General features: G+C 44.2%; 1 protein-coding gene across 3 annotated transcripts in view; it reads right to left on the reverse strand.

The window, feature by feature from the left end:
* LOC124048912 (myosin-IIIb-like) overlaps positions 1 to 12,746 on the reverse strand; it is a 58,191-nt gene extending 45,445 nt beyond the window's left edge. For 2 of the 3 annotated variants that reach the window (XR_006841326.1, XM_046370085.1), the window contains exons 1-3: positions 12,400 to 12,746; positions 11,356 to 11,421; positions 10,976 to 11,106 (exon numbers count right to left, since the gene is read on the reverse strand). Coding sequence is in view for 1 of the 3 variants with exons in the window: in XM_046370085.1 (XP_046226041.1) it covers positions 10,976 to 11,106; positions 11,356 to 11,421; positions 12,400 to 12,501 (299 nt within the window). In the remaining 2 variants the exon portion in view is untranslated. Of the gene's footprint in view, positions 1 to 10,975; positions 11,109 to 11,355; positions 11,422 to 12,399 lie in introns of those variants that run through there. The other variant, XM_046370086.1, reaches the window with a different exon arrangement.
* Between the last annotated feature and the right edge of the window lie 252 nt (positions 12,747 to 12,998).

Genomic DNA, 12,998 nt, shown 5'->3' on the forward strand with positions numbered 1-12,998 from the left:
GTGATACAGCCCGCCAGGATGCTTTCGATTGTGCATCTGTAGAAGTTTGTGAGTGTTTTTGGTGACAAGCCAAATTTCTTCAGCCTGCGCCTTCTTCACGATGCTGTCTGTGTGAGTGGAACAATTCAGTTTGTCTGTGATGTGTATGCCGAGGAACTTGCTACCCTCTCCACTACTGTTCCATCGATGTGGATAGGGGGGGGGGGGGGGGTGTTCCCTCTGCTGTTTCCTGAAGTCCACAATCATCTCCTTAGTTTTGTTGACGTTGAGTGTGAGGTTATTTTCCTGACACCACACTCCGAGGGCCCTCACCTCCTCCCTGTAGGCCGTCTCGTCGTTGTTGGTAATCAAGCCTACCACTGTTGTGTCGTCCGCAAAGTTGATGATTGAGTTGGAGGCGTGCGTGGCTACGCAGTCGTGGGTGAACAGGGAGTACAGGAGAGGGCTCAGAACGCACCCTTGTGGGGCCCCAGTGTTGAGGATCAGCGGGGTGGAGAGGTTGTTGCCTACCCTCACCACCTGGGGGCGGCCCGTCAGGAAGTCCAGTACCCAGTTGCACAGGGCGGGGTCGAGACCCAGGGTCTCGAGCTTAATGACGAGTTTGAAGAGTACTATGGTGTTGAATGCCGAGCTGTAGTCGATGAACAGCATTCTCACATAGGTATTCCTCTTGTCCAGATGGGTTAGGGCAGTGTGCGGTGTGGTTGAGATTGCATCGTCTGTGGACCTATTTGGGCGGTAAGCAAATTGGAGTGGGTCTAGGGTGTCTGGTAGGGTGGAGGTGATATGGTCCTTGACTAGTCTCTCAAAGCACTTCATGATGACGGAAGTGAGTGCTACGGGGCGGTAGTCGTTAAGCTCAGTTACCTTAGCTTTCTTGGGAACAGGAACAATGGTGGCCCTCTTGAAGCATGTGGGAACAGCAGACTGGTATAGGGATTGATTGAATATGTCCGTAAACACACCGGCCAGCTGGTCTGCGCATGCTCTGAGGGCGCGGCTGGGGATGCAGTCTGGGCCTGCAGCCTTGCGAGGATTAACACATTTAAATGTCTTACTCACCTCGGCTGCAGTGAAGGAGAGACCGCATGTTTCCATTGCAGGCCGTGTCAGTGGCACTGTAGTGTCCTCAAAGCGGGCAAAAAAGTTATTTAGTCTGCCTGGGACCAAGACATCCTGGTCCGTGACTGGCTGGATTTCTTCTTGTAGTCCGTGATTGGATAAAAGCGTCTGCTAAATGGCATATATATTATTATATATTATTGACTGTAGACCCTGCCACATGCCTCGTGTCTGAGCCATTGAGCTTCTTGTTTTAGTTTGTCTGTAGGCAGGGATCAACAAAATGGAGTCGTGGTCAGCTTTTCCGAAAGGAGGGCGGGGTAGGGCCTTATATGCGTCGTGGAAGTTAGAGTAACAATGATCCAAGGTTTTTCCACCCCTGGTTGCGCAATCGATATGCTGATAAAATTTAGGGAGTCTTGTTTTCAGATTAGCCTTGTTAAAATCCCCAGCTACAATGAATGCAGCCTCCGGATAAATGGATTCCAGTTTGCAAAGAGTCAAATAAAGTTTGTTCAGAGCCATCGATGTGTCTGCTTGGGGGGGGGGTATATACGGCTGTGATTATAATCGAAGAGAATTCTCTTGGTAGATAATGCGGTCGACATTTGATTGTGAGGAATTCTAAATCAGGTGAACAGAAGGATTCGAGTTCCTGTATGTTTCTTTCATCACACCATGTCTATTTAGCCATGAGGCATACGCCCCCGCCCCTCTTCTTACCAGAAAGATGTTTGTTTCTGTCGGCACGATGCGTGGAGAAACCCGCTGGCTGCACCGATTCCGATAGAGTCTCTCCAGTGAGCCATGTTTCCGTGAAGCAAAGAACGTTAGTCTCTGATGTCCCTCTGGAATGCTACCCTTGCTCAGATTTCATCAACCTTGTTGTCAAGAGACTGGACATTGGTGAGAAGAATGCTAGGGAGTGGTGCACGATGTGCCCATCTCCGGAGTCTGACCAGAAGACCGCCTCGTTTCCCTCTTTTTCGGAGTCGTTTTTTTTGGGGGTCGCTGCATGGGATCAATTCCGTTGTCCTGTTTGAATGGCAGAACACAGGATCCGTGTCGCGAAAAACATATTCTTGGTCGTACTGATGGTGAGTTGACGCTGATCTTATATTCAGTAGTTCTTCTCGACTGTATGTAATGAAACCTAAGATGACCTGGGGTACAAATGTAAGAAATAACACAAAAAAAAACAAAAAACTGCATAGTTTCCTAGGAACTAGGAACGCGAAGCGGCCATCTCTGTCGGCGCCGGAAGTCTTCCGATCGGGGTGAGGATCAGGCGACGAGTGGCTAATCTGCCTTTGCCATCCGTACTATTAGCTAACTAATACTATATTAGCTAATAAATGGGACGAACTGAAAGCACGTATAACCTACCAACGAGACATTACAAACTGTAATATCTTGTGTTTCACCAAGTCGTGGCTGAACGATGGCTATTAATATCATACAGCTGGCAGGTTATATACTCTACTGGCAGGATAGAATTGCAGCCTCTGGTAAGTCCCAGCACGGGAACTATGTATATTTGTAAACAACGGCTGGTGCACGATATCTAAGGAAGTCTCAAGGTTTTGTTCGCCTGAGGTAGAGCATAAGCTGTAAACGACACTATCTACCTAGAGAGATTTCATCTGTATTTTTGGAAGCTGTCTACATACCAACACAAACCGATGCTGGCACTAAAACCGCACTCAATGAGCTGTATTCTGCCATAAGCAAACAAGAAAATGCTCACCCAGAGGTCGCGCTCCTAATGGCCGGGGACTTTAATGCAGGGAAACTTAAATCAGAGGGGGACAAAAACTCTAGACGACCTTTACACACACAGAGATGCGCACAAATCTCTCCCTTGACCTCCATTTGGCAAATCTGACCCTAATTTTATCCTCCTGATTCCTGCTTACAGGCAAAAATTAAAGCAGGAAGCACCAGTGACTCGGTCTATAAAAAAAAAGTGGTCAGATGAAGCAGATGCTAAACTACAAGACTGTTTGCAAGCACAGACTGAAAAACATTCAGGGATTCTTCCGATGGCATTGAAGAGCACACCACATCAGTCACTGGCTTCATCAATAAGTGCATCGATGACGTCGTCCCCAAAGTGACTGTACGTACATATCCCAACCAGAAGCAATGGATTACATGCAACATTCGCACTGAGCTAACAGGTAGAGCTTCTGCTTCCAAGGAGCGGGACTCTAACCCGGAAGCTTATAAGAAACCCCACTATAATCTCCGACGAACCATCAAACAGGCAAAGCGTCAATACAGGACTAAGATCAAATCGCACTACACAGGCTCAAACGCTCGTCGATGTGGCAGGGCTTGCAAACTATTACAGACAACAAAGGGGTGCACAGCCGGGAGCTGCCCAGTGATATGAGCCTTCCAGGTGAGCTAAATCACTTCTATGCTCGCTTCGAGGTAAGTAACACGAAAACATGCATGAGAATATATGCTGTTCCGGACGACTGTGTGTTCACGCTCTCCGCAGCCGATGTGAGTAAGACCTTTAAACAGGTCAACATTCACAAGGCTGCAGGGCCAGACGGATTACCAGGATGTGTCCTCTGAGCATGCGCTGGCCAACTGGCAAGTGTCTGCACTGTCATTTTCAACCTCTCCCTTTCGGAGTCTGTAATACCAACATGTTTCAAGCAGACCACCATAGTCCCTGTGCCCAAGAACACTAATGTAACATGCTTAAATGACTACCAACCCGTAGCACTCACATCTGTAGCCATGAAATGCTTTGGAAGGCTGGTCATGGCTCACATCAACAGCATTATCCCAGAAACCCTAAACTCACTCCAATTTGCATACTGCCCTAACAAATCCACAAATGTCGCAATCTCTACTGTACGCCACACTGCACTTTCACACCTGGACAAAAGGAACACCTATGTGAGAATGCTATTCATTGACTACAGCTCAACGTTCAACACCATAGTGCCCTCAAAGCTCATCAATAAGCTAAGGATCCTGTGACTAAACACCTCCCTCTGCAACTGGATCATGGACTTCCAGATGGGCCGCCCCCAGGTAGTAAGGGTAGGTAGCAACACATCCGCAACGCTGTTCCTCAACACGGTTGCCCCTCAGGGGTGTGTGCTCAGTCCCCTCCTGTGCTACCTGTTCACTCATGAGTGCATGGCCAGGCACGACTCAAACACCATCATTAAGTTTGCTGATGGCACAACAGTGGTAGGCCTGATCAGACAACGATGAGACAGCCTATAGGGAGATCAGAGACCTGACAATCAGGTACAAGGACAACAACCTTTCCCTCAAAGTGATCATGACAAAAGGACATGATTGTGAAAAGGAGGACCGAGCATGCCCCCATTCTCATCGACGGGCTATAGTGGAGCAGGTTGAGGACCTCAAGTTCCCTGGTATCCACATTGCCAACAAACTAACATGGTCCAAGCACACCCAAGACAGTCATGGAACGGGCACGACAAAACCTATTCCCCCTCAGGAGACTGAAAAGATTTGGCATGGGTCCTCAGATCCTCAAAAGGTTCTACAGCTGCACCATCGAGAGGACTGGTTGCATCACTGTCTGGTATGGCAACTTCTCAGCCACTGAACGCTAGGCACTACAGAAGATAGTGCCTATGGCTCAGTACATCACTGGGGCCAAGCTTCCTGCCATCCAGGACCTCTATACCAGGCAGTGTCAGAAGAAGGCCCTAAAATTGTTAAAGACTCCAGCCATCCTAGTCATAGACTGTTCTCAGGGCTACCGCATGGCAAGCGGTACCGTAGCGCCAAGTTTAGGTCCAAGAGCCTTCTAAACAGCTTCTACCCCCAAGCCATAAGACTCCTGAACAGCTAATCAAATGGCTAAAAGAGACTATTTGCATTGCCCTCACTCCCTCTTTTACACCACTGCTAATCTCTATCATCTATGCATAGTCACTTTAATAACTCTACCTAAAGTTAAAGTCAGAAGTTTACAAAAACTAGTTTTAATGACTCCAACCTAAGTGTTTCAACCACTCCACAAATTTATTGTTAACAAACTATAGTTTTGGCAAGTCGGTTAGGACACCTACTCTGTGCTGAACACAAGTCATTTTTCCAACAATTGTTTACAGACAGATTATTTCACTGTATCACAATTCCAGTGGGTCAGAAGTTTACATACACCAAGTTGACTATGCCTTTAAAAAGCTTGGAAAATTCCAGAAGATTGTCATGGCTTTAGAAGCTTCTGATAGGCTAATTGACATCATTTGAGTCAATTGGAGGTGTCCCTGTGGATGTATTTCAAGGCCTACCTTCAAACTCAGTGCCTCTTTGCTTGACATCATGGGAAAAAATCTAAAGATATCAGCCAAGACCTCAGACAATAAATTGTAGACCTCCAGAAGTCTGGTTCATCCTTGGGAGAAATTTCCAAATGCCTGAACGTACCACGTTCATATGTACAAACCGGAGTATGCAAGTATAAACACCATGGGACCACGCAGCAGTCATACCGCTCAGGAAGGAGATGCCCCTGTCTCCTAGAGATGAGCGTACTTTGCTGCAAAAAATGCAAATCAATCACAGAACAACCGCATAGGACCTTGTGAAGATTCTGGAGGTAACAGGTACAAAATGATCTATATCCACTGTAAAATGAGTCCTATAAGTCCACATACCCTGAAAGGCCGCTCAGCAAGGAAGAAGCCACTGCTCCAAAACCGCCATAAAAAAGCCAGACAACGGTTTGCAACTGCACATGGGGACAAAGATCATACTTTTTGGAGAAATCGCCCCTGGTCTGATGAAACAAAAATAGAACTGCTTGGCCATAATGACCATTTATGTTTGGAGGACAAAGGGGGAGGCTTGCAAGCTGAAGAACACCATCCCAACTGTGAAGCACGGGGGTGGCAGCATCATGTTGTGGGGGTGCTTTGCTGCAGGAGGGACTGGTGCACTTCACAAATAGATGGGATCATGAGGGAGGAAAATGATGTGGATATATTGAAGCAACATCAAGACATCAGTCAGGAAGTTAAAGCTTGGTTGCAAATGGGTCTTTCAAATGGACAATGACCCCAAGCATACTTCATGAAGTTGTGGCAAAATGGCTTAAGGACAACAAAGTCAAGGTATTGGAGTGGTCATCACAAAGCCCTGACCTCAATTCTATAGAAAATATGTGGGCAGAACTGAAAAAGCAAGAATGCCTACAAACCTGACTCAGTTACACCATCTCTGTCAGGAGGAAATGGGCCAAAACTTTGTGGGAAGTTGTATAAGGCTACCCGAAACGTTTTACCCAAGCTTAAAATTGTTTTAGGCAATTCTTGAAAATCACTCTATCATTACTCTGACATTTCACATTCTTAAAATAAAGTGATGATCCTAACTGACCTAAGACAGGGAATTTTTACTAGGATTAAATGTCAGGAATTGTGAAAAACTGAGTTTAAATGTATTTGGCTAAGGTGTAAATAAACTTCTGACTTCAACTGTACATGTACATATTACCTCAATTACCTTGACACCAGTGCCCCCGCACATCGACTCTGTACCAATAACACCTATATATAGTCCCGGTATTGTTGTTTTTACTGCTGCTCTTTAATGATTTATTATTCTCATCTCACTTTTTTTCTTGTATTTTCTTAAAACTGCATTGTTGGTTAAGGGCTTGTAAGTATTTCACTTCAAGGTCTACACCTGTTGTATTTGGCGCATTTGCCAAATAAAATTGAATTTGAATATAACAGAAATACATTTGTATCTATATTGTATGTGGACACCCATTCAAATTTGTGGATTCGGCCGTTTCAGCCACACCCGAACACACAGCCATGCAGTCTCCATAGAGAGACAGTGGCAGTAGAATAGTCTTACTAGGGTTGAATATTTTCACAAATGTTCCATCCAAAGAATAAATCCATTTTCTTCCAGGTAACCCTATATTTCCCACCAAAACCAGATGTTTCTTTCAAAAGCATTATAAACCATATAAATAGGGATTTGATTAGAGCTAGAGCTTTGAACGAAAATTCAAGCCTGATGCCACATGAGCCATATATTAAATACATTATGAGCCCTACATTAAAATACATTTATGGAGCCCAAGCCCCAAAAAGACCAAATGATTGTGCCTTTATCCAATACATATATGATATAGGCTACTGCACATTACACATGACAGAAAAACATTAAAGCCCATAGATGTAGCTAGTTACAGTACATGTTGTCTTGGGTAAATAAATTAAATAAATGTGAATTACGCACATCGTTCAAACCATGATGAAGCAGAAGAGAACATGTGATTCTGGTGCAGCACATGCGGCCTAGAAAGTTACAAGTATAGGCTAGCGATTTTGAAAATATAATAGGGCCCGTTTGTATAATTAGTAGGCTGACGAATATATACACCTTTCATAATATTTCCCCTAATGTTATTAGCCTACCTCTCTCTCTCCATTGTTGCTTCATGCCTTCAACAGTTAAATGAAATAAGTTCTGTTGTCTTCACTAATAGATGAAGAAGGCTTTGACTTCTCTTCACAAAGATTGAATGGTTATGGGTTTGAATAAAAGACTACAGCCTACAGTCATTGCACGTTCACTCTTTCATACTACCTGTGAGTTCTATTGGCTGCTGTATTTAACATTTAGCAAACAAGAGCTTGCATCCCTCTTCAAATAGTCTATAAGAAATGATAAACATTTTGTCCAGCAAGTGAATGTAGTCTAGCTTTTCCTGCATGGGACTCCAAGAGCTGAGGAGCATTTAAGGAGAGCGGCCAGCGGAGCCCAGGTGCGTGCCTACTGCGCAAAAGACAAGAGGCTAAAATTAGAAGATTATTATGCATAACCCATCATTAAATTAGCTAAACATAAGCTAAATACTGCATTGAATGTATTACCTGAAAAGAGGTAGGCTAGGACATTTATATATAGGGCTATATATCAATCTGGAACCATTTTAGATGCAATTTGAATAGAGTTGATGGAGAGAGAGAGAAAGACAGCGAGAGTGCTACGATATTCGAGTGACAGGCTCTTTTTATTTATTTTTACCACATTCTTCTCCCCAATTTCGTGGTATCCAAGTGTTAGTAGTTACCGTCTTGTCGTCGCTACAACTCCCGTACGTCATCGGGAGAGACTAAGGTCGAGAGCCATGCGTCCTCCGAAACACAACCAAGCCGCACTGCTTAACACAGCGTGCATCCAACCCGGAAGCCAGCCGCACCAATGTGTCGGAGCATCACTCTGTCATGCTGATTGATTTCGAATAACAGACTGGAAGCTTCAAAAGGAGGGTGGTGCTTGGAATCATTGTTCTTCCTCTTTCAGCCATGTTTACTTGCAAGTGTGCAGTAATCATTGCTTTGCACAAAAAGGGCTTCACAGGAAAGGATATTACTCCCAGTAAGATTGCGCCTAAATGAACTATTTATCGGAACATCAAGAACTTTAAGGAGAGCAGTTCAATTGTTGTGAAGAAGGATTCAGGGCGCCCAAGAAAGTCCAGCAAGCGCCAGGACCGTCTCCTAAAGTTGATTCAGCTGCGGGATCGGGGCACCACCAGTACAGAGCTTGCTCAGGAATGGCAGCAGGAAGGTGTGAGCGCATCTGCACCCCCAGTGAGGCAAAGACTTTGAGGATGTCCTGGTGTCAAGAAGGGCAGCAAAGAAGCCACTTCTCTCCAGGAAAAACATCAGGGACAGACTGTCATTCTCAAAACTTTTGGCCATGACTGTACAAGGATCTCGTCAAAGAGATTGTGGAGCATGAACATCAGGTATTTGATCTATTTATAAATTATTTTTCATGTTGTTTATCATTTTTGTTATCATGTGCGTTAAAATGTGATGAGATGTTTTTTGATGAGATGTGTGTCACAAACACTTAATAATAATAATACATTTGCCATTTTTCTTGCAGTTGCAAGCAGTGCTAGCAGGGCCATCCACAAAGGAAGAAACTCAACCCTCATTATCCCCTCAAAAGAAGACCACCATGTCAGAGTTATTTGGGGAGCTTTTCAAAGCAGAGGAACAGACCAAGCCCTTTTCCAAAATGATTGAGGTGGTCACCTCATACAAGGCAGCAGATTGCCTTAATGTGGATGCTGATCCTTTTGTGTGGTGGAAAACAAACCAGTCAAAGTTTCCCCATGTTGCAAGACTTGCCTGAGTGTCCTGGGAACCTCTGTTGCAAGTGAAAGTTCTCTCCACCGCAGGGGACATTGTCAGTGCAGTCGTTCTCGTCTTGCTTCAGAGAATGTTGACATGCTTATCATTTTACAGAAGAACCTCGATATAAAGTAATAGATACCTCATATAGGGTACCAACTTAATGTTGCACTTTGTTATTTTTACATTTAATATTGCCTATACAAGTATGTACCCTGTTTATTTAAAATAGAGAAGGCAAAGCACCTACAGGTCAGGTCGTCAAAGCTAAGAAGCACTTTTAATTTGAATGTTTTTCTCCCCTTGATTACCTACAGTAGAGACAGAAACCAGGCCTAGTGCTGCCATTTTACATAAATGGAAAGTTTAATTGTCTACAGGCAAAATAAAGAGTTCATTGTTTAAAGGGTGATGTTTTTACTTGAATATAAAAAGACACAGAAACTATACCGTTACCGTGGCCCACAAACTGTGATACATACCGAATCGTGGGCCCACTGTATCGTTGCATCCCTATTGTGATGTGGAAATCTCTAGGAGCAACAACTGCTCAGCCGTGAAGTGGTAGGCCACACAAGCTCACAGAACGGGACTGCCGAAGTGTACAGCTCGTAAAAATATTCTGTCCTCGGTTGCGACACGCACTACAGAGTTCCAAAATGCCTCTGGAAGCAACGTCAGCACAATAATGGTTTGTCGGGATCTTCATGAAATGGGTTTCCATGGCCGAGCAGCCGCACAAAAGCCTAAGATCACCAAGCGGCAGCTAGAGTTATGTAAAGCTCGCCACCATTGGACTCTGGAACAGTGGAAGCCCATTCTCTGGAGGGATGAATCACGCTTCACCATCTGGCAGTCCAACAGACCAATCTGGGTTTGGCAGATGCCAGGAGAACGATACCTGCCCAAATGCATAGTGCCAACTGGAATGTTTGGTGGAGGAGGTATACTGGTCAGGGTCTCTTTTTCATGGTTCAGGATAGGCCCCTTATTTCCAGTGAAGGGAAATATTAATGCGACAGCATACAATAATGTAACAATCTGTCGTTCTGCCCCTGATGTGCGGGGGGCTGCCTTAATCGACATACACCTCTCTGATTCAGAGGGGTTGGTTAAATGCAGAAGATATTTGAATGCATTCAGTTGTACAACTGACTAGGTATCCTTCCCAGAAGAGTCCATATTAATGCCCATGATTTTGGAATGAGATGTTCGACGAGCAAGTGTCAACATACACTACATGGCCAGAAGTACGTTTTTCTTCCCTCTGCAATTAAAGGGTTCCATATTTCACACTAGATGAAGGTCACCAGAGGCAGACAAGGAAATCTGTGTTCTCACCAGGAGTCTACACAAGACCCATTTACTGCTTCAGTGTAGAGCAGCAAGGTCATGTTGACATGACTCAAGCCTGGGCCTGCTGGTCTGCAGGCACAACAAACACAGCTAAGAGGCTGCTGCACTGGGAGTGGCATGTCAATGTAACCGCTGACCTGAGCAAAGCAGACACACCTGTCACTGGCATCTGTTGCCATTCGTTAGGGCGGTGTTCAGGAAACCTTATATATCTTTTAGACACAATCGTGCCAACCCAAACTAAACTGTGCCGGCATGGATATTTTTGGTTCACGTTATCCTTTATAACATGTTTCCAGCAACTATTATAGTGGATGTGTGACAGGCTGGTGCAGTACAGCTTGGCTCAGTAAAGTACTACTGTAGACGGTTAATGGACCCACCTGATCACAATGCATTGGTTTCGGGGTCCTGTGGCCAACCGTCCCAGCATGGACTGGTAGGCCCTGTCTGCCACAGCAAATATGTGAGGAGGTAGCTTGGTCTTCTCATGGTACTTATAGCTCTCTGATACCTGAACAGATAGAAGGAGGAACATCTCTAAAGCCACTGTCTACAAACAGTTTAGTCGATTTTTTCTAATTACTGGTCAGTTGTGTTGGTTAAATCCATAAGACAAGCTTAAGTGTAAAATGCTTTGAAAAGACTTGGTGGAACTTCTATGTTTTCCAGGTCATAGGGAGTCATTGGACAGCTAGGGCAGCTTTTAGGACTAAATCTGCCAGCACAGCTGAAAGGTTATTTGTCTTGTAGGAGTACTTACCTCTTTCTCATACAGAGGAAGGTATTTAAATGGATTTATGGCCACCAAGATGTCCCCAATGTAGGTCTGGTAGAGATAGGCAGTGGAAGACAGAGAGCGAGAAAGATGATGACAAGGTTAAACTGGTTTTCAAGTGTTTCCCTTTCAAACTGAAGTCAGTTCAGGTTGTGAGCCTCCGCTGTTAACAAAACCTCCCTTACACATTAGCAGAGTAAACCGGTTTTCCTTCCTTGAAAAATGGAAACACCAAAGAAATCAGGCCATTTATATCCTAATCATTTCTATCCTAATCTATTTTATGTTTCACAGAGTCGTGGCTGAACTACGACATTAAGAACATGCAGCTGGCGGGTCATTAATGTGTGCTGTACATTCAAAGGCAAACACCACTCGTGTCACTGCAAAGTTCTTTGTTCTGTCAGCCAACAATGACATGAAATCAAATGGAATGTTGATATATGACTGCATCAGTGGAGGCTGCTGAGGGGAGGACGGCTCATAATAATGTCTGGAATGGTGTGTTTGATACCATTCCATTTACTCCATTCCCGGCCATTATTACGAGGCAGCCTCCCGTCAGCAGCCTCCACTAGACTGCCTATGTGTGTTATTCATTGATCCCAACCCTTCAACACTGTTGAGTTTACTGCCGTGTCAAGTAATAAAATACATTGAAACAGATTTAGATAATCTAGCTGTTCTGTCAGTATGTTGAGGGTTGACATATTTGATTGGTTGGGATTTGTTGCAGATTAAAATACATCAAATTACAGGGATTTTTACAGAGTGCAGAGTCCTGTGTACACATGGGTGACGTGGTAGAACATGGGGGGGGGGGGGGAAATCGTGTCCAGGGATTGTACTGTAGTGTCAAAAGTGATATAACCTGAAGCACAGTAATGGTCTCATCACAATAACGTAACAGTTTCAGTGTTAACATTTAATCATTGGTCAGATACAAAATATCCTCGTAATGGGGGAACAAATTGTATATTTTTCACAGCAGTCACATGCACATAAATCTGAACTTGTAAAGTTACTTACATAGATGCGATCTTGTCTGAACCGTTGACTCAGGGATTCCAACAAACTTTGCTCATCCAAATCTGACAAAGCTGCCAAATCCTCGTGGAGGAGCACCTCCATTTCTTTCAAAATCGTATCTATTCAATAAAACGTGGTTGCAATATTATATGTACTGGACAATACTGAAGCTTTGATAAAAAAAAATAAAAAAAATTGTGACTTCCTTGTTTTTCTGGCGTTTAAATCCAACCTATACTAAAAACGACAAGGTTGTGCCGTAATTAAAATGAACATAAATGTAAACACTGTGACAGCAGAGCACACAGCGTATATGAGCTGAGTTTACTCTGTTCCCAGGGGAGTAGTGAATTTAAAAGGCTTGCAAAGCGAGGGTTCTCTCTCCCCTCCCCTTTCTTAGAGAGGAGAAGTTAACTCTTGCCTCTCCACACCCATGCTCGGCATGCGTCAGTCATCAGAATTAAAAGTGACTTCTTTCTTTTTTAGAGGTTAGAGATTTACTCAAATGCAGTCATGTAGTTTATATGCGATACCATACTGCAAGGCAGTAGAGATAACATGTTAGAATATCTGGATATCTTTCAAGATTAAATGTTTAC

The sequence above is a fragment of the Oncorhynchus gorbuscha genome, linkage group LG11, assembly GCF_021184085.1.
Source record: "Oncorhynchus gorbuscha isolate QuinsamMale2020 ecotype Even-year linkage group LG11, OgorEven_v1.0, whole genome shotgun sequence".
NCBI lineage: Eukaryota > Metazoa > Chordata > Actinopteri > Salmoniformes > Salmonidae > Oncorhynchus > Oncorhynchus gorbuscha.